The sequence below is a fragment of the Rhinolophus sinicus genome, linkage group LG01, assembly GCF_036562045.2.
Source record: "Rhinolophus sinicus isolate RSC01 linkage group LG01, ASM3656204v1, whole genome shotgun sequence".
Lineage (NCBI taxonomy): Eukaryota > Metazoa > Chordata > Mammalia > Chiroptera > Rhinolophidae > Rhinolophus > Rhinolophus sinicus.
Window position 1 is genome coordinate 128,867,156 of NC_133751.1, and position 22,953 is coordinate 128,890,108.

A 22,953-nucleotide genomic window follows, 5' to 3' on the forward strand; every position below is an offset into this window, starting at 1 on the left:
TGGATCCAAGTCTCAAAACAGACTCGGAGTCCATCTTGGGAGGAAAAACTTATGTTTAAAAAGCCAAATCTTTAGTCCTGTCTGCTGAGCATTAGGAATTCAGGGGAGGGTGGAGGCAGAATTTGGAAAAATTTAGGGTAAGAGAAAGTAAGATGTAAACTGAGCTTTACAGAAATGATAGTATTTAGATATGTGGAAATGGAGTCCGCCCAATGGGAAAGTGAAGCAATTTCTGTTTAGGCACATTAAAGTTGATATAAGAGCAGGATTTTAAAGTAGAAATAGCCAGAAGCAGTGAGACTAAAGCCAAGGAGAAAGATTAAGGCTATATGGAGAGATTAAAGTGGTTGAAATATTTTAAAGAGTTTAAGCAATAGGAGTAGAGGATCAATGTTATACATAAATTATGTATTTTAACCAGAGATTGATTATGGCACCAATACTTTTTAAAAAGGCAGATAGGAAAATAAACTATAATTTCAGGAAAACAACTTAGTTTGTCAAAGTACAGTCAGTTTCCCATATGTGATATGATTATTAATGTTTTGGAAAACTTTAGTATGTATCCCAAGGAATATCAAAGAGGTGCTTTGGATTGCTTTCATTTATTGCGCTGTAGAAATGTAACCATTTACATCAAAAAAATTACCCATTATTATTCACTGAGAGAATTCTTGGACATAATATTTACACTTTGCTATTTACACATATTTGCACATATTTCCTGTAGAGTACACTGAACTCAAACTGAATAGTTTTAGCAACCCTCGAACTATGAAGCTATATTCCTAGAACCCTACTGACTTTAAGCTCTGGATAAACCATAAAACATAGGGTGTCTACACAAGAACAGGGTGGAACAAGCAATACACCCAAGTTTCTCTGCGCATTGGTCTAAATCCTAATCCATGGACAGTAATCAAGATTTGGTAGTAATATTAAAATTGAGAATAAATTGTTTCCATAGATGTGATACTGAAATACTCATGTGAACATTGTTCATTGATCACTAAACTCTGAGTTAATTATATCTAGCAGTTACCATGAAACAGACATGTCTCTAATGTCAGGAATTTCCCCAAGTTTCTTCTTATTAAACACTTTCAATGTTTGTGTACTTTAGCTAAAGCCAAAGGTAGTCTGCTTTTGATTAACCTATATAAGTTATAGTTGGCAAATATATCAATTTTAAATATATTTTTTAAAGTGATTGGAAGTCTGGCCACCTTCTAAGTTTGTAAAGCCCTGTGGGCTCAGTGACTTCTGGTTGCAAACAAGCATTATTTATAAATTGTGGTGATGATGGATTGATTCAAATGTGATTAGAACCCCCCCTATGACAGGTCTATGCATGTTTAATAGATCTACCCAGCTCAGTTTCTTCGGAACTATTATTCTGTAAACTAAGATTTCTGATCTATTACATAAAAGAGTAAAACTTGAATTCAAATTGAAAATGGATTCTGGATTTGGGTTATCATTTTTCAGATGTATCTAAATATTTATAATGTATAATGCCTTGGGACTATATTCATTCTTTCACTTTTTTACAAATGATTTTGAAATATCTCTCCTATGCCAGGCACTGGCTAAGTATTGAGAATATAATGATAAACAACAACAAAAAATGATGCTGACCCTGTTCTCAGGAAGCATACAGTCTAGTTGCAGATATGAAAATAACCAGTTAAGTTCAAAATTAAAATTGTGACAAGATTAAGGAGTAAAGGTACTTGGGGGTCAGGTGGAAGTGGGCAGTAGGGACAAGTGTCACAGAATTCACATTCTGAGTGTTAGGTCTGTACGTGTGGTATCCTTCAAAAATAATAATTCTTGTATCTTCTTTTGGGGGGCCATGATTGATCAGTTCTAACTGTGATACTTTTTAGGGAGTTTGAGTTAAGCTTCAGAGAGTTATTGTATTCCCTTAAGCCTTAGTTTTAGGAATCACCTCTCATAGCCAGCGGACAGCTGGAGAAAAATCTGCTCAACTTTTTCAGATCCATCTACGTTCTCTATTCCCACATAGTCATATGTTTAATACCCACTTAGAGGGAGTATTTTATTTGAGAATCGGGAGGGAAACATTCAAATGCAAGCTGAAATGTAAGCCATTAATTTTGAATAACCAGGGAAAAAGAAAAAAAAAATTCTACTTTTTTTTTCAATTTTGCATTATTATAGCAGCTCGACTAATGCGTATATAATTTTCTCTCCCTTTTGCTTGTCATGCATTGCCAACATGGACTTCTACAAAGGCTCAGGTTGGTGTTGCAATCTGTTTTGATCTTTACTGTTTTCATTTAGTGAAAAGAAGCTTTGATGTTTTTCTTCACAAATCAGCTTTTTTTCTCTTTGTAAATCCTGATCAAAACATTGTTCACACTTGGAAGAAAAAAATCCTCCTATAGGAGTTCAGTTTCTAATATGTTGCTAATGTGGAATGTATTCCTTTAGATAAGCACAGTGACTATTTCAAAAACCCACAAAATTGATTTTTAGCCGCTCAAATTTTCCTTGCCTGGTATATTTTATGATATGAATAAAACAATGCACTGATATTTCAGAATATACCAGGCTCCGAAAATGTTTCTGATATTAAATCTGCTTTCTACTTTCAAAGTATATGAGGTGGCTTTGTACATGATCTCTATATCTCCAAATTTAGTGTTGAGAATTCCATAAGTAGCTTCCTGTTGAGATGATGATTCTAGAATCACCAAATTCTTAGTAAATGACACTAAAAATATCAATAGTTTTCTTTCTCTCAATCTCTCTCCTTATTTTTTTAAAGGCATTAATCTTTTTTCAAGATTTCATCAGTGTCTCATATAAATCTCAGTTCTTTTATAGTTTCAATAAATCCACATGCTATTTGTGGACCACCCCAATTTTTGTTTGAAATATTGTTGGTCACATAATGAACAAAACATCAGTAATGTTTTCAGAGGCAACCTCTATAAGTTGACTAGCATGATGTTTATGATGCCTTAGGGACCAGAAGCTAAAGTGAATTAGTCGGTCACAGGAGCATCCAGCTTTTTCCATGTGTAGTATTTTGTAAGGACTAACAAGAAAAAATAAAAAAAAAAACCTAGGTAGTTTGGATCCCATGTACTGGGGAGGGTATAAAACATACAACTCCAGACCTACCCATCCTTCTGTTGATTGGAGGTTAGACAGCAGACTTTCAAATTCAAAGAATTTTATGGTGTCATCCTTCCTGTTGTATCTAAGCTTCATCTAAATGCTTAAGTTGACTTTTTTTGGTCATATGGTATATAAAATCATGCCATGCTATTCTTAGGGTTGTCTCCCATTTCATGATCTGGGCCTATATAAACAGCTTATACACAGGACAAATTTGCTGAAATTAAACATTTATTTCACTTTCTTATATTTACCTTTCAACATTGTTATAATGATTTGTCAAGATGAATTTTTAGAGTCCTATAGAAACGTTTTTCTCTGACTAAGAATAATGGCTTTTTGCTAAAAAGGCTATATACCACATTTCCTGACACAAGCAATTTGGTGGATTATTCTAGCTTTTAACCCCAAAAGCCATTCCTTTTTAAAGGTTGATGATAGTGGGCATTTTTCTCCTAGTTCATGACATATTTCTTTCTGAATAACCAATCCTTCATCTGTTGATTAGTATATTTTATTTTTATTCAAATTTATATCAAAAAAGATCCCATGTAAAATTGTCCTCCAAAACTTGGACATACAATATAAAGACTAAAATATTAAAAGTTGAATAGATGTTATAATGTCATGTACAGAATGGGCTGTAAGATGCAGAGAAAGGTTAAGCAAATATAACTTTTCAGGCAATGAGATCTGTATTACAACATCTCAGCTCTGCCCTAGTAGGATAGAAGCAGCCATTGAAAATACATACATGATTGAGCATAGCTGTGACTCAATAAAACTTGATTTAAAGAAATAGGCAATGCCAGCAAAACATAGTAGAGAAAAGACCTCCCAAAATCCTCTCCTGCATAAAAACAACAAGAACACTGGCAAAAAATTGTTCAAATAATGTTTCTCAGAACTGTGTAAATTAATAAGACTGCAGCAATCTGGGGAGCATTTACTCAAGAAAAATGGCTGAATCTTAGAACAGGAATCTTTAAAGCATTTTAACTTGTCTTATTTCTATGTCTCCAACCCCAGTTCCACAGTAGCCTTGAAAGAAGCTGTCCAGAATCATAGTAAAAAGAATAATCAGTCTGGCAGCCATTAGAGAGGACTTAAGAACATTGGAGCTTCTTCAAAATCCTATTTTTTAAGAATTGTCATAATTTGACTGTCTGGTGGCTCTCAGGAAGATACCATTGATAAGCCTGTCTTTGTTTAACCTGACTCAAAACTGGACCAGTACATACAGCTTTGTCCTTGGGGACATTAGTCCAAAATAATCAGACAATTGTTTAAGCTGTGGCTACCTGAGATGGTAGCTAACAGTTAGGGCAAACAATAGGATGACAAAAAGTTTAAAAGGAAAAGCTTGGAATGAGATGCCCATAGGGGTTTTGAAAAACTGCCATATTCCTGAAAATTAAGAGGCCGTTCACATGCATGGGGCTATGTACATACTTATGAAAGCTCTGACAAGACCCTGTCCACCTCAGGCTAACCTAAGACTCTGTGCAGGCAGAAAGTGAAAACCAAGGCAGAGTTGTAAATTGCCTGGCTGAATTTTGAATATGACTCACAACAAAAAAACACACAGAGCTCCTCATCAAAGACTGGGAGAATCATCAGTGCCAAGCATTAAAGGGAATCTGTCAGATCATTAGATATGACAAATAATACAGACATCACATAATTAGTTCAAAAAGTCACTAAACAAACAAAACAACAACAATAACAAATTGCAATGTCAATGAACACTGAAGGGAGGAAAGAAGCTGATCTCCAGAGTTGCCATATTAAATTATTTTAAATGTCCAAATTGAAACAAAAAATTATAGTACATGTAAAGAAAAAAGACAGTATGGTCCATACATAGGAAGCAGTCAATTTAAACTTTGTGGGGAAGCTGAGATGTTGAATTTACTAGACAAAAATTTTGAATCAGCTATTTTAAATACATTCAAAAAAATAAAGGAAAGTATAAGAATGATGTCAAACCAAATACAGAATATCAATAACAAGACAGAAATTATAAAGAGCCAACAAGATATTCTAGAGTGAAGTACAAAAACTGAAAAAAAAAAAAAAATCACTGGGGGTCCTGACCAGTAGATCTGGACAGGGGGAAAAAAATGTCCGTCAACTTGAAGAATGGATAAAATTATTTGGTATACCCAAACAACTAAATGTTATTCACCCATAAACAGTAATGAGGTACTTATTCATGCTACAACATGGATAAGCTTTAAAAATATTATGCTAAGTAAAAGTAACCAGACACAAAAGGCCATGTATTTTATGATTCATTTATGTGAAGTATCCAGAATCGGCAAATCCATAGAGGCAGAATATAGATTAGCAGTTAATTGCTGTGGGTGATGGGAAGGCGAAGATAGGAAGTGACTGCTAAATGATGTACTTTTTATTTGGGGAGAGAGGATGTTGAAAATATTATGAATTAAAGAGTGGTAATGGTTGCACAAACTAGCAAATATATTAAAATACACTGAATTTTACATTTATAAGACTAAACTTTTAGATATGTAAATTGTATCCCTTTTTTTTAAAGATAAAAAGAAAGAAAATAGGCAGCAGGCCAAATTTTGTCAACAACCACACAAGAGAAAAGGATTTGTGTCGTCTTTATTTATATAGCATCTAAGGAAATTATGAGTCTTACATAGTAGAGCATAGTAAATGTCTGATGAATTAATGCATGGGTAAATGAGTAAGTACAAGAGATATAGCTTCAACTGTTAAAAGCTTTAACTATTAAAAGATCTGTAACTGTTGTTATCAGATGACACATACCTTTAATGAAAAATAAGTTTCATGATATTCATACTCTTTCTTTCTACTCCTTACCAATATCTTATACTCTACCTCATATGTGGTAAAAGATCTCTAAATTATTAATGGTTTTTAATTAATTCTTTCAGCATAGGTCGCTTTATATGCCTCAGCTGTAAAATTAAAGACTTCTGCTTTTGAGGAGGAATGATTTCGTGCTCAAGGGAAATGTCAAAAATTGACATGACTATGGAATTTGTAAATACTCCCTTATATCTTCATAAGAAATAATAGTGCTATTTGTGGAGTGACTTGGTTGTTTTGCTGGCTTAGCTGGTCTGACCGTGCATCTCTTTCTCAGTGAGGTACTAGTGTTGTGGAAGATGAGAGAGCACATAAAACATCAAGTCATTTTCATCTCTTTCAATCTGTCACATCTTCCAGCTTTTGAGGGTGCAATATTAGCAACCATTCAAAGTTTATTGGGTTAATCTACATGGGAATGCAGGTTTAATTTTGAAGAAAATGATACAATTGAAATAGATGATCATACAGTTTACATCCAGCTCCAAATTCTCTTGAACTCCATGCCTCAATGCTAATCTTAACTCAAAACAAATATGCCATTATAGTGAACTCTCTCAGTTTCTAAAGCGCATATATTCTGTTGTACTTCCTTTGAAAATAAGTATTAATGTCAGGTTATAAAGAGAAAAGCTAGACCCCAAGAGCCATGTAAGTGAGCTGCCAGGAAATTAATGATGGAACCTGAAACCAAAGCCCTTTCTCACAGCTTCCTTCATACTCTTCGGTTCATAGACCACAGATAATCTTTGACACAGTATAACGGGTCCCTTCCCCCATCGCTTACCTGAAGCCACTCCCAAAGAGGACCGCATTATCAGTTTAATGGATCCAACCAAGAAGGCAGGAATGCAACACAAGTACTTGATGCTTTCTATCTTCTGAATTGTTCTACAGATGCCATTTCATCTATTAAAAGCAGTGTTCCTGCTAAGGAAGCGTATTTTAACACCCCAACGCCCACCAAGGGAGGTACAAGCTCAGATCTAGAACCATAAGCCATATACTTCATAGGGTTCTGTTACGTTCAGCATGCATTTATTATGAGCCTCTCAGTATCCCAGTTCATGCCAGATACGATGTGCAGCATAAGCTATGTGGAACATAAGAAATACGGTCCCCACGTTCTGAGATCCAGGTGGCACTGTAAGCTTGGTTCCCTCGTGCTAGCAGGGTCTGCCTTTCTAGGCATGGCAAGTGCTGACCACCTTGAATCTTTCCTGCCTTCAAGGGAAGAAAAAGTCAATTGTTTTAGAAGCTTGCATTTTTTAAATTAATTCAAGGTGTCCGTAATTGGGATGAGGAAGTGGGATACTACTGTCATCTATCTTCAGAGAAATCAGAAATGAATTCTGAAATGAGAGAATTTTGAATTTGTATTAATCTGGGAAATATCAGAAAGACTCTGTGAATTCATTTGGATCTCTACTTTTAAATATTGGGACCAGAGTATAATTGTAAGCAACTGGATTTGCATTATCGATGCATAATACTAACATTCCTATAAAATTACATAAAAAGGAGGCAAAATGTTTAGCTTCAGGTAATACCAGCATCATGGCTTGGTCTAGGTATGCTTTTCAGAAAGCACACTCAGAAAATATTTCTGCATTCACTCATTCATCATTATGCCCATATCTGTCTACTGAGCACAGAGTACAAACCAGGGACACGGTGTATAAAGTTCTTTTATTTTTTGGCGAGGAGGTGCAGGGCGGGGAGGTTGTTTGTCAAAAACATGATTTCTGGAACTCTTAGTCCTCAATAAATATCTCAGAAAGGCTGTTATTGGTTGTACATGCATATATGTATTTATGTTTTAACTTTTTATTGAGGCCAAGTTTGTAGAAACATGCCCACTTTGTGTAAGTCAGTTAATTGATCATTCTGTAACAAGTTTAAGGCCTTCATTGTCAAGCTTTTCAAATAACCTGCATTTTGCAAGTACCCAGAAATGGGTTCATTTTTTGTGTTGTATATAGTAATGTTTGCTCTTTTTAGACATGACTTCCACCTTACCATCAGCTGTCTTTCCTTTGCTCAAAATAAGATTTTCTATAATAAAATGGAGGCCAGGTACAGGTCTGCCTTAGATTATCATTTTCCTTCAATAATCATCTTCTGTTTTTATTTTGTGAAGAGACAAAAAAGTCTATATCAGTCCTTGTCTGGTCCTCACTGTCTGCCTCAGAGGAAGAATGTTTCCAACAAAACAGGCTTTATTCCATAATGCAACAGCTTTCAATTAGACCCTAAGAAAAGTCTCCAACTGATGAAATTAGGGTGGAAATCAGAGCCAAGATCCCAATTTATCACCATGTAAGCGAATGGCAGGGATTCCATTATCCAATCAATCTTGCCTCTTATTTCTGCAAAGGTCAGGCTGTGCCATCCTTGGTTATAAAACATCACTTGTGGCTCTATGTTTCACTTTAACTTAGTCTGAGCCACATCAGGTTTGTGATGGGAAAACTCACACTAAGAGTTCATATTTTTTAAAGAGCCATTTTGTGCTCTAGCCTGGCCCTGTATTTCAACAGGGGCAACTGTTAGAACATAGTGTTCCCCAAGAGTTGCTTTCTCAGAACTTTATCTACAGAAGAAGAAAAAGATCACTATGTCTGTGTATGTGTGTGTGCAACACATAAGGACTTGGTGCAAAAAGACTCTTTAGGGATATTTTATAGTAATAATTTTTATTTTTATCTTTTGCCTCAAACCCTAAGAATTATGTCTGCTTAATAACCATGTCTGTTTTTTCCTTAGATGAAAAGATACAGTGATTTCCTTCTCTTCTCCTGCCTATGTGATGATGGGATCATTTAGAAATTAACCAAATTACAAATAGACTTTACAGGCTGCAATTCTAGGTTTCTCCTCCTTTTTATACAGGTCTTACTAGACAGAATAATGACCATTTTTGATGGCTCCTTCTTTTGTTCTGTTCTCTTTACCTTCCTGATAGACTATGGAATAAATGAGAGATAAGTACACTAACGCATTTCAGAGTAGGAAAGGTTTGTTTGTAGTATGATTAGGGGACTGTAGCACCACCCAGAGCTCTCAGTGCATTATAAGAAACACATAAAACGGTATTTTTTACCAAGTACGGCGCTTTCCTTTTGGACTTGGTCCTGGAAGCCAGTTTTCCACTTGCCTACTGTGAATATTGGTAAATTCTGAGCAAACCTTCCAAAGACCAGATTGCTTTCCAGGTCACACGCAGCACCAGATTTATCCCGAGTAAGCCAACGTACGATGAAAGAAGATGGTGAACGTGTTATGAAGAAGTTTTCTTGGCAAATATCCCTGAGTTTCTGCTGTTCTGCTCATTAGCAATCCTCCCTGGGATCCAAGGCACTTGGGAAGCTGATGTCTTTATCTTCATAATTCTTTTGGTGAAAAAGAAGCTTTAATGTGTCCCTAGGTTCTAGAATATACGAATCTTAATGAGTCCAAAATGTAGCACTGATGTTTGGGTTTCTCTTTCATTTTCACTACAAAATCTTGGTGTCTCTTCTTCCTTATGTTGGAAGTTTTGTGAAAATAGCAGTTATGATGACCATTATTCCATAACCATAACCTCATACTGGGGCTGCTGCCGTTTCTGCCTTTCTCCATACTTCCACACTCCCATCTCTTTTACATTCAAGATGACTTATGTTCCCAAACTTTATTTGGAACATCTCTCTTGATATAAATCCCGTAAGTCTTAGTGGCTCCCTTTTGTCTACAAATAAGGTTCTACCTCATCGAGTTTCCCATTTACTTTCCCCAGGTAACTGCAGTCTCCAGGTCTCATCCCGTATGCACGGGGGTCCTTGTGTACAGTTTATGAGAATTAGATTTAGATTTTGGTTTGTTTGCTTGATTGATTGACGAATCTCTCATCCAAAGTAGTTCCTATTAGATTAATCCTAACGAGGGCTACTCATCCTTGTCTATTTGTATTTGATAGTCCAGCCACACAAACATAAGATTTCCCTGCCTAAGGGGTGTGCAACTTAAGTTATATTGCTTCTTTATACTAATACATTTTTATAATCCAAATTGTATTGATTTTCTAGGCAAGCTTGAAGACTATGTTTTTTGGAAACCCATAGGCTTCTCGCATTGAATAAAGAGACATTTGCATGTATCATAGGATATAGGGATGGCATGCAGCTCTGAACTACTGAGAATAAGTAAGTTGTCTAAGACCTCTCCCAGCAAAAGCCCCCAAGGAAATTAAAGGTTTTGCCCAAAGCTTTCACTTCTGTTTGACACTTACATAATGAGTTGCAAGCCTCTGGCCTAAACCTCTTCTCCTCCCTTTCTTGATAAACCCCAAACAGGACCACAGACCTTTCTGACTTACTTGCCCTTCAGGTGCGTATCTGTTTTCTGAGAACTGAGATCTGTTAAGCTCTGCTTTAGCACACTGCTTTATGCCTATAACTTGTAAAACATTTGTTACCTGCCAGAAGGTAACAGAGAGTCTTCATTTCAAGCTCTCTTTTTTTACTGCAAAGTTTTCACAGAGAAAGAAAGCTTTCCTTTTCACCTGATTTCTGGTGGTTATATTCTAATACCCAGACTCATGCACCCTTCCTGTGTGTCTGTATCTATCTATCTGTCTATCTATCTATCTATCTATCTATCTATCTATCTATCTATCTATCTTCTATAATCTTTGCACTAGACTCCTACATAGTATCTCTTAGATGGTTAAGGCAGAAATTTTTTTTTTTTTCTACTCTGATCAGGTTTCCATGGTGCAGTCCAGCTCCCTCTGACACATACCTCTTTTAAATTTTTTATTTTATTTTATTTTATTTTATTTTATTTTACTTTATTTTACTTAACATGAGATACATTCTCTTAACAGTTTTTTTTAAGTGTATAACATGGTATTCTTATCCGTAGGCACAATGTTGTCTAGCAGACCTCCAGAACGCATTCATCTTGCATAACTGAAATTTTATAGTAATTTATTAGCATCTCCTCATTTCCTCCTGCCCCCAGCCCCTGACAACCACCATTCTATTCTTTACTCCAATCAATAACTTTGACTATGTGAGATACCTCATGTAAGTAGACTTATGCAGTTCTTGTCTTTTTGTGATTGACTTATTTCACTTAGCATAATGCCTTCCAAGACATTATTCACAACCTCTTTTCTAAAGAGCTAGGGCGTCAATTCTTTCAGGGTTTTCTGGAAGTATCCGTCATAGTAGGCAGGGTGTTGCTTTTTTTCACTTCAGCTTGACTCATAACTGCAGTCTGTTCTGTGAAAATCCAAAGGGCCACCATGACAGTAAGTCCCTGGCATGCTGTGAGCAATCTACAAAATTCCATCTGATTTCTTGCCATTACACAGCGTGGCCGTGGGCGGCTTCTCCCAGGGTATTGAAGAAGACAGTCCAGATTCTGGAGGGAGTTGTCCTTCTCTCATTCTATTTTGTTATGATATTTACACAGAGCAGTGGTGTGGAGTGTGAGCCTTACAGTTCACCTGGCCCCAGGTTGCCTATGTCAGTACTCTCCCTCAGTTCTGTGGTGCGTAGCAGGCACAGAGGCAGTCCGATCAGTGTGCATGTGTGTGCGGGCGCTGCACGGATGTTAGGACTTTCCTGGAGAATATGTGTTTCATGGGATCTGCACAACAATGTTTGCTGCTGAGTGTCCCTTACCATGCAGTGCTCTTTAAGACCATTGTTAAATTTCATAGACATTTAAATAAGGCACAGTAAGAGATGTAAATCTGCTATGGGGAGTAATATAACATAATGCATTAAAAAGACTAAGGCATTTTTACTTATTTGCCATTATAAATAATCTAAAGTACATCAGCACAGGTAATGGAGCTTAAACCATGCCCTTTTAGATGAAGGTTTTGTGGCTCCTGTCTATTAAATACCTTCTGTAGTGGATGCGCTATGTGTGACATCCTTGAAGGGGGCAGGAAACATGGGGAGGAGGAGGGAGTATATCCATGATTTGAAGATGTACTTGTTCAGTCTCAGTGCGCTCCCCCACACCTCCCTCTCCAACCATGGGGAGGAAAATAAGACTTTGTGGGTGACAGAGATGGTTTAGCTGTGCATGGATGTAGATTTTGAAGACTCTGCTTAAAAAATCATCAGTGATATTTAGGCCAGAGGGAAGGGGTTTAGTGTTGTAGACCATTAAAAAAATGGAGTTTAGAACTTCTTTGTAAAAAATATTATTCAATGTTCCCTTTTAGAAAAAAAGGCTATTCTGTGCAACATATCTTTTATCAAAATCTAAACAGTAATGTGATTTTAGGGCACAGCCTCCTTGTTAGTTCATTTCTTCTCTTTTTTATATGTAAAAGCATTTGTTCCCTGAGTTTTTGATATGAGGAATTTATGTTCTACGCCTACATTCAGAAACTTTCTAATGAGAATGAGTGATTTCACATTTAGCAGTGCTTTCAAATAAAAATGTCTGAGATTATATTTTTCACTGGGACTACAGACATGGTTTGGAATGGGAATGCATTCATGGGCCCCCTGCAATAATGCCACAGTTCTCACGGTCTGCACATCTCGCTTAAAACCCGCCGTTCTTAGGAGATGGAGAATGTAACTACCACCTTTATTGTTGTAATAAACTTCCCATTGGCTTTAAAGTTCAATAATCATTTGTCAGTAAATTTTACAAATAAAGCTCATTCAGTATTATTAGGTTTATATTTTTAGATTTTTAATGTCAAAATTAAAAGGAAAACATACAATGTGTCTTTAAAAGCAATGGTGAATCTCACAAATCAGGCATGAGCATTCTAAAGACATCTTTTTATTTGCTGTGTAGCTGAAGAAGCTAGTGTGTGAAAATGTCCAGGATGAGGAGGGCAGCTTCAGGGCCTCACACCTGAGTATCTGGACTAAAACTGACAGTTACACACACCCTTAGTATGGATCACGGGACTCCAAGATCTCCCCACGACCATTACCCCAAATGCTGCACTCTTGAGCAACTCATAGCACGTAATGACAGGCATAATGTTTTTTCCCACAAATACTAGTTTAAAAACCCTTGTGGATATTTCTTAACCCACCATCTTCAACACATAGAATCGCAACCGTCCAAAACACATAGGCCTGCTCTTGCTTTAAACATGGAAGTTAGTTTTCTGAGACACTTTCTGGATGTTTGAAATTGTGAAGGGTCACTCTTTACCCAAAGACGAGGAATGAGCTTATGCAATATTTTTTCTACATACAGTAATAAGCATCAACTACTGCTACATAGACAACTTTGAAAATTCCATTTTCAGTTTTCCTTTTCTTCAAGAATTTACAAATATTAGCATTATCTTCCTCACTGAAAAGATACCATCTCTCGGAGCACAGCGATGGACCTGAACAAGCTAAACTGGCAGCCTGTGCACTATGAGCATCACCAGAGTGAGGTCCTTACACTCGTTTTGAGCACCAGCCATAAATGACTAATGTAGCTTCTTCAAATGTTAGTTATTTTTATCTGTCGGGATAATGCCAGCCTCATCTAATGTAACTGATTGTGATCACTGAGACCTAAGACATAGACTGTCTTATGTGAGTTATATACGTCTACAGCATCATTGTGGGGTCATCGGTGACCAGGGATTGTTGAGAGGCACATTGGAAGGCATGTGGGTGCCGCTGCCTTGGGACTGAACTTAACACTGCATACATTACATTGTGCACAAACTGATTTAAATGCACAATGAATAAAAATGGAAGTGAAAAGTCAATGTGTAATTGTGTAAATGTGATCCTTTCCAGTCGGTCAGATAAGTCCTAACAGAGAAGAGTATAACTTAGTTGCTAATTGAATAAGAAAATGGGCAAATTTGGTAAGCTGAGGAAGGGTGTAACCTAGAAGATCCTTCTGAAGGGAAAGTGTAAGGCCTGGAAGAGGAAAGAAAGGAAGCATGGCTAAGTAGAGCATGACTAGGAAGGAAGTTCTTTAAGTTAAGGGATGAGGAACCTAGGCCTGATGAGAGGCAAGTATGTGCATCTTAGGTTAAGATCTCATAGTCATTGGAGGAGAGGGGAAGCCCTGATGCTGTCTTGATGTCACCACTCCTGGAGACCAATTCCTCTCACATTCCAATGGGACAGCCCGTGGCTCTGGGCCCAGATGGGTCTTTGAACTGATTTTCGGGTTCTACTAAGCAGCTACAGTGCCCAGCATGGAGGTCTCAGTTCTGAAGTTTTCCACCTGGGTCTTGCCTGGAGCAAAGGGTTATTGCTACAGAAAATTGGAGGCCCTGGGTCTTCCTTTCTTGTGTTTGTTTTTTATTGTGGTTGTTGTTGATTGTCTGCTTTGTATTTGAGCCCTTGAACCTTAAGACTCTGATATGCAATAGTGACCTCTGCTGAGCCCCAGTGAGACCCTGCTTCCAAGTTTATGCCAGGGCAGCCAATCTGTAATTGGAGAGTGGTATCTGAAAACAGTACTTAATTAAATTATCAATTACAATGGCTTATTTAATAAATATTAAAAGATTGGCTCAATGAATCAGTTTATGCTATGGCTCTGGAACTAGCAAAATTATAAAAACACAGTTCCCCAATGAAGAAGTAATAAATAGGACTCATTACTAGAAGAATGAAATGTTACCTCTCTCAGTAGATTTAGATTTTTCAGTAGCATTTTTTAGCACCTATGGCCCTATTAAACCCTGCTATTTTCTTCCTAATTTGTGCCATTAAAAACTGGTTTTCATTTAACTTCCCCATGGCTCATTTCTCTCCTTCAGAGCATTTCCTTATGATTCCCTGATAAAGTCCATGTTTTAACAAATTTCCATTATAAAACTGTAATAAGCACCAACTAAATATCAATATGAAATAGGCAGAACATAAAGAACTGAAAGGAGAAGAAATTGGGCATGTGAGTAGTTAATTTTTATTCTTGAACACCTGCTGACTTTTTGCCTCTTGTGGGTGTTTTTGATCTTCTAGGTAAGATTCCTTGCCTGCCTGACAGACAAAGACTCTAAAGAGATAATTCTCACAATTGTTAAGGGACAACCTTTCTTTCCCATACCCAAATCATCAAGCAGTGCCTTTTGATGACACAGTGATTGTTATTCTTCACTAAAGCCCCATAATGGAAAGAAAGGTTTTTCATTGTTGTTCATTCTTACTGTCCTTTGAGCTTTGTAAAACACCCCTTGTAGGTTTCATTTAGTGCATCTCTTTTCTCTAGAGAATTAAGTAAGAACCATTTAGCGACCTGGGCCCTTAAAGAATAGTTTCAATTCAACAAATACTTATTGAGCACGAAAACCCCCTTCCCACCCCATGTCTGGTGACACACAGACACCATGGAAACTTAATCCTTGTCTGCCTAAGACTCAAAAGGTTTTTGTTTGTGTGTATGTGTGTGTATGTGCATGTATTTTGTTTTGGTTTGTTTGTTTGGTTTTCTTCAAGTAGTCACATAAATACTGGTAGTCCAGATCTGACTTCTGGTTAAATGTGCTGACCATAAGCATATTTAGGTGTGGAGATGTGTTTCTCTGAGCATATTCTTTCCGCAGTATTTAATGTGCAAAGTAGACTTATGGTCATTTAGACTAAGATGAGAAAAAGTGTTAAATTAGTATGAAAGAACAGGAGACACATAACGGCAGTCAAGGTAATGACTTTATCAAATATGTTTGCTCCCCCAGCAACTGATGCTGTGGCCCTAACCACCACCCTCATCCCAGCCCTGTATGGATACACTCTGACATTATAATGTAGCTACAAGTCTGTTTAAAATTGAGACTGTCACTAAGTACCAAAGACATGCCAACTGGAAGTGGGAAAAGCCTTGTGGAAGTGGGGGGATTTGTGCTTTGAAGGAATGGTAGGGATTTATTCGCTAGAAGTAACAGTATGAGCAATATTAAAATGTCAGACACATACAGGTGGGGGGAATCAAATAAATCCATATGACTGGAGAATCTTTTTTAAGAGGTGATATTTTTATACCATTAGTCAAGAAAGTGGGTCAACATCTTCCTGTATCTTCCTTCCCGCTCCCTATCTTCCAACAGCTTATCATTCAGGTTAGCTACTCTGCTACAGGTACAGATCATTAAAGCCTAAATAATAAAAGCTCTAAACCAATATATGACCAGTTCAAATGTGTATATGAGGTGCATTCAACTAAATGGTTTTTCATTTTCCCATCTGACCTTGGGGCTTTGTGTGGGAGGGAGTGTAGAAATATAAGTTCTGCTTAGTATTGATAGCTTTAGAAAAATAGGTCTATCTCAGAGAGGATATCCCATCCATTTGCTTACAGATTCATGCATGATGAGGTATGGGGAAAATTATATTTTCAATTGTGTTGTTTTTTTTACCATCCACCCCATTTGTGTGAAGTACTTTGACATACATTCTTATATCTTATGTGAAAGCCAAAAAGCTTTCTTTAAGTTCTCTGATACATAGTGAAGAGTTTATAGAACAAACCTATAAATTCAGTGAAAGTTTCATTTCCACGGTGCAGTTGGGTCAGCTAAATCTTCAGCTGTCATCAGTTCAGTTTCCCGGTGTCTGGTTGGGGTCATGTCTTCATTTTTTTCTAGATTTTTATTTTACCTCTAGTATCCTATGAGTGTTTTGTTTTGGGATTTTTTTGCTTTTTTTTTTTTGAGTACTTTTCTCCCTTAAGAGTTATTACCTCCTTATTCTAATGGAGGCACTGCTTCTGACCCTTTCATACCATTCTTGTCAGCATTCTCAGCGTGAAATGTGATTCTTTTATTATTAAATTCCTTACTTTCCTCACACCCATTTCCACTTTTATTTTCCCATCTCCTTTCATTTTGCCCTCACACATTTTTCACTTTGTGATTTTCCTTATCCTTGTGCTCTCTACATTACAGCCAAAGAGAACCCCACAGTTAAGAATAGTTTCTGACATCATTTGTGATTCCTAAGATACAGTCTCGCAAATAACATTTTCTCACTTGATTTCCAGCTAACATGCTGACAGTGCTCCAATCTTGTTTTCTCATGATCCCATTTCATAGTGCTTTTCCTTGCATTTAGTGCAAACTTGCAAGTAATGATTCTGTTTGGAGAGCACTGCCTAGTCATCATGTACCATTTTATGGAATTAGAAAGGCAAGGGGAGGAAAGGACTCCGGCTTAAATTCCTATTTAAAAGGAAAAACATTAATTAACAATTTTGGTAATAGGTTGAACCACTCTTTATCAGCTGGCTATGCTAGAGCCATCTTTGTGGTCTAAAGTAATGTATCAGGCAATGGAACAGTTTTGTTTGTTTGTTTGTTTGTTTTTCTTACTGAGGGAGGGCACTGTTCTCTACATCCAGGAGTAATGCATTTTAAAATCAGCCTTAAAGAGGCAGACAAACTCAATTGACTAAACATTGGGATAAAATTTCAGGGAAAAAAAGTAATCACAAACAAATACATAGGAAGTAACCTAAGAATCATTTATGGTATTCATTGTATTTACTATGAAATAGTAAATATTCACAGTGAGTAAGTATGCACAACCTCTAACAGGTAGTGTTGTGTGTGCATGTGTGTGTTTTAGCTATGCTCTGAAAACATCCTACAAGTAGCTAAATTTATACGAAGCCACAATACCCAGGAGGCTAAATGATTGCCTGTTAGCATTGATCATTTGGGGGCATAAAAAGGAATTTCCGGTGCAAATAATACCACTTTTCTTATGTATTCTAAAAACCTCTTATGTTCAAGAGTAAATTTTCCTTTCATATATTTGTTTCCATTGACATCTTAAAGTACATCAGAGAATACAATATATCATATAATTGGGAGCTGGACTATCTCGTAGATGCTGTGTGAACTCTTTGAGGAAATGAAATGATAATGAAATTCCTATTCTTGGTGATAGGAAATGGCTGTCCTTTGTTCTCTTCTGCAAAGGCATACTGTCATATTTTAGTTGACTTCCCTTGTGTGTTTCTTTAGGCAAGTAAGTAATTTCAGAGAAGCCAAATATATCTTGCTTTTGGGGCATGTAATTTGGCTGTTTGGGCCAGAATATAGTTCTTGGATTATGTTCAGCAGGCATTACACAAAAATAAGCTATTTTTCTATAACTTGGATAGTTTCACACGATTTGTTTTTTCCTTTCCTGTTCTTTACAGGTGCACGAGGCAGTCCCGTGTTACAGTGAGTGTGACCAGTACTCCTGGGTTGTAGAACACTGGTCTCCGTGCAAAATCCACAACGAGCTGAGGTCCCTGCGCTGCGGAGGAGGAACACAATCCAGAAAAATCAGGTGTGTGCGAATGGAGACATTTGGAAAGTGGAGAAGCAGAACATAGACCCCCACGTTGCTTGCACTCTTAATTTCACAGTGTAACGTGGCTTTTGCTCATCTTTAAGCATCAATGGAAGCATATGTGCCCAGAACTACCACATGTATAGTGGGATTTCCTCCGCAATGAAGCCACACTCCTTACCATTTCCTGTACTTTGGTGGGAAAGCCAACTGCATGGAGCAGGCTGGCATCCCTCCACTGATTCGTGGCCATCAGTGTTAACAAATTAGGAGGCTTTGACTGTGTTGCTGTTTCCTTTTTGTTTTTTGGTTAGTAGAGTTTATGGACATTATCTTAAATTTGGATGTCACTACATTGAAGAGGTCAATTTATATTCCCGCTATCAGCCTTGGGAATTAAAGTCTGAGAGTACCTAATAGCAATACATTTTAATATAAAAGGAGTACATCTCTGAAAGAATTTAATTAATTCTGAGTTGTTTACTAAGCGAGTGTATTTAAAGTTTTTGTTTTAAATACAGCAGTAATGACTAAAGAAGTCCTTGTTGATGTGTTTAAGGAAACACTTTGGCCTGAGGTTGCCAAAATGGTCTCTTTAGAAATGATTTGTGAAGGAAGAAGAATAATTTATTTATCAATTAAGGATAATGCTAATAAACATTAGAGACTGAACAAGCAAAGACTAATATATTAACAATAAAAAAAATGATTAGTATGTAAAATCAAGAAGAAAACAGTTGGGTCAACAAGTTCAATTGCATGAGCATAGGATATCATTTTGCCACATTTAGGAAGCTCCATTTCACATAGACAGACACTTTCCAAATCAGATAACTTCCTACTGAGTTAACTTAGGTTCAAGTCAGTTGCCAAGGCACAGTCTACTTACATGGTTGACTGTTATTCAATATCAGTGAACTTAATTAATTTAGTAATTCAGCGTATACCTACCATTTCTGAGACTCAGTGATGCAAACCCTGGTAGGCATGTTGGAAGAAATAGATGCTGACAAAAGTGTAGACATGCTTCTCGTCACTAGTCCAAGCTAGAGTTTCCAGGTAGGAATTCCCACCCATCCTCAGGAAATTTTTTTGCTTTCCCATTCTGGAATCCCAAAAAAAGTTGGTCGGGAAATCAGGAAAATCAGCTCCTTGAACCCAAGTGGTTGGTAGTATCGGCCATCACTTTGTGCAAATGATTCATCGTGGAGAACAGAAAACAGTTTGTATCTCTGGATTCGGGAATGAGAAAGCAAAACAAATTTCTGAGAATGGGCAGGAATTCCCGCCTGGAAACTGTAGTCCAAGCAAATGGCCAGTAGACAAATTGTCATTCTCTTTGTTCATGCAATTCCCGGAGGACTTGTGTGCTCAGGCTGTCACAAACTTTGTGATTCTACCTCTTTCTCTTCAAAAACTGTTTCTCCTCTGTCTTATTCTCTTATGGCTTTGAGAAATGATTGACCAACCTAGCTTATCAAGTAATATGTAAATGAGCTGTGCCATCTCTCACTCTCATCCCAGCCAGGCCTCTTACCAGTATTAAAGCAAAATCTCAGGAGTGAAAGGAAAGCTTTAAGAGAATAAATTGCTACCAACAGCATTGTGGCAGGTTGAGAAAAACATACTTGAACAAGAGGGACTTTAAACCATACCTCTCAGCTGAAGCCTGCAGAACCTGATATTATAAAAACGGCATAGCTATCAAATATTACCCTGCTATGGGCTGAATTATGGCCCCCCAAAATCAATGTGTTGAACTCCTCACCCCCAATCCCTCAAAATGTGGCTGTATTTGGAGCTAGGACCTTTAAAGAGGTACTTAAAGTTAAATGAGGTCATTGGGAAGAACCCTAAACCAGTCTGACTGGTGTCCTTATAAGAAGAGATTAGTACACAGACAGACCCAGAGGAAAAGGCCACATGAAGACACAGTGACAACAGGACCATCCACAAGGCAAAGAGAAAAGCCTCAGAAGAAACTGATCCTGCCGACACCTGGATATTAGACTTCTAACCTCTAGAATTATGAGAAAATATATTTCAGTTGTTTAAGCCACCCAGCCGGTGGCATTTTGTTTTGGCAGCCCTGGCAAACTCATACATGCTCACTGTCTTATATGGTTTATGTATCTGATCACATTTAAATATAGGAAGCAGATTTTCCAGGCAGCTTATATCCTTAAACATTATTGATTTGAAACTGTTAGAGTGAATGAAACAGCTAATCTGTTCTCTTTCTTAAAACTTATAAACTAGAGGACATCTTCATGGTTCATCCATGATTGCAATTATTTATTAACTCAAAAAATACTTATGAATATGTGTGTTCTATGAGAAGGCACTGTTCTAGGACCTGGGGATAAAAATGTGAACAAAAGTTTCCTGTCATCAAAGAACTTACAGTATAGCAGCAGAGACAAAAATAATTAGTTGATCAATTTATTAATTAATATATGAAGGAATGTCTTTGCTATGAAATGCCAAGGAAAAAAATAAAATTAGTTGAAGTGATGGAGGATACTATTTAGGGGGCATTTGATCAGCAAAATATTTGAGGAGAGACATGAATTAGTGTGAAGATCTGTAGAAAGAGAATTCCAGGAGGGAAGAAATGTTCAAAGGACCTTTATTATATTGTTATAACAAGATGTCCTCTATGTCTGATTCCAGTACTCAAATCATGTCGTCTTCTAAAACAAGGTAAAAGGAGATTATTTGTTTTATTAGCCTGGAAAAGGTAAAGAAGCAGATTTTCCTCTAGAACCTCCAGAAATAAATGCAGCTCTGCCAAAGCACTGAGTGAGTCTACCGCGGTCCATGTTGGATTTCCATACTAGAAAATTATATGATGATACATTTACATTGCTTAAGGCACAGAGATTGGGGTGATTATTTCTGTATATTAACTTTTACTTAAATCCTTGTCTTCTCTAATCCAAAGACCCTTTTTGTGGCACTCTCCAGCTAATAAACCTTCCATTCCCTGCAGAGGTAGGAAGGAGCCATCACCTAGCTGTGTAGATGGGAGGTGGATAGGATCTGAGGGCCTTGATACTTCAACATACTTTCAATAAATTCTCCAATTTTTCAGCCTCACTTTCATCCACATTTATAAAGCTACTCGGTGCTACAAATCCCCAAGTATTTTATGTATTCTGTGGTATAAATGGAGTTGCTTTTTTTGTTTCCCCTTGAAGGCTTAGTATTTGGCTTTCTTCGTGTGTTAACACATTGCGTACGGATCACGAGAATCTTCACGAGGGATTTAAACCCCGTGGTAACGCAACGTGTTAAGGCTGTTATCACTAGCCCTTCCATTTCCCTTTTGTTGTCTTTGTGCTCTCCCATGTTCTTTGTCCTCACAGGGCAATGCCTTCCCTGACTGCCCCCCTCCTTCCCCTGGTGTGTGTGTGTGTGTGTGTGTGTGTGTGTGTGTGTGTGTGTGTAACACGTTCCTCTATATAGTTTCTGTGGCATATTGAGAGTGAACAAAAATTGATGCATATATTCAACTGGACACCATTGACTAAAAGTCTTACCTCTCTTTCTCAGTGAAATAATAAAAGGACATCAGCTGACAGTATACAGTTAAGAAGGGAAACAATCTTCAGCTTTTGTGTTTGTCCAAGGAAACACATATAAGCCACCTCATGGGCCCTCCTTCCATTATTGACAATCACCATGGGAGCAAGTCCATAGGTGGCACTATACCATGCCCCCCTGTGTTAGAAGACATTACATACTTATTAAGTCTTCTCTCTGTCTACCATTCCCCAATAACCTCCTTTACACAATAGATTTCCATTACTTATCACCTAATAAAGCTTATTTTATTTTGTGCCAGGTGATAGACTACAGTTTCCTGAATTAAAAAAAAAAAAAAATCTTGATGTATATGCAAATGAAACTCCTAATGTATAGGATAATTATTTCTAGCACAGCATGATTTGGGGAACATCAAAAGCTCTCCTTACTCCTTGGTTGTGACATTTTGTCTGAAACAACCAGGTCAGCAAATGTCACCACCTCACCATCATTGTCAGTTTCACCTTCACTTTGATCATCATCACTAGAAGAAAAGATTTGTAACAATAGAGATCTCATCTGTCTTTACAGTTCTATACCCCAGCACCCAGGTAAGGGCCTGGTGCATAGTGAGCCCCCAAGAATATTTAGTAAATGAATCATTATTAACAAATAATAACATTGAATCCCGACGCTTAGCAAAATAGACTTGCACATAGCAAGTCTTTATTAAACATTTTTTAGAAAATAATTTAAAAATCAGAGTCTGATTGGGATATAATATAAAGGCAAAGAAATGCCCGCATCATAGGAATGTAGCTTGATGAATTTTCACAATGTGAACACACCTGTGCAACCTGCCCAGAGGCCAAGAAACAAAGTATTACCAGGACTACCTAATACCTTATCAGTCAGTAACCATTCCCCCAAGGGCAACCATTGTTCTGACTTCAGACACCGCAGATGAATATTGCCTCTTTCTTAACTTTACATGAATGGAATCATACAGTATATGCTTTTGTGTGTGAGAGTAGCTTATTTTGTTCAAAATTATTTTTGGGAGTTTCACCCCTGCTCTTTCATGTAACAATAGTTCATGCATTCTCATCCCTTTATTGCATTTAATTTAATAAATTTG

The 22,953-nt window shown here is 37.2% G+C and overlaps 1 protein-coding gene across 4 annotated transcripts in view; it reads left to right on the forward strand.

Moving 5' to 3' along the window:
• Positions 1-22,953, forward strand: part of THSD7B (thrombospondin type 1 domain containing 7B) — an 802,394-nt gene that overhangs the window by 670,673 nt on the left and 108,768 nt on the right. For all 4 annotated transcript variants that reach the window (XM_074335732.1, XM_074335728.1, XM_019752567.2 and 1 more), the window contains one exon: positions 18,151-18,284. In XM_074335732.1, the coding sequence (XP_074191833.1) occupies positions 18,151-18,284 (134 nt within the window). The remainder of the gene's footprint in view (positions 1-18,150; positions 18,285-22,953) is intronic.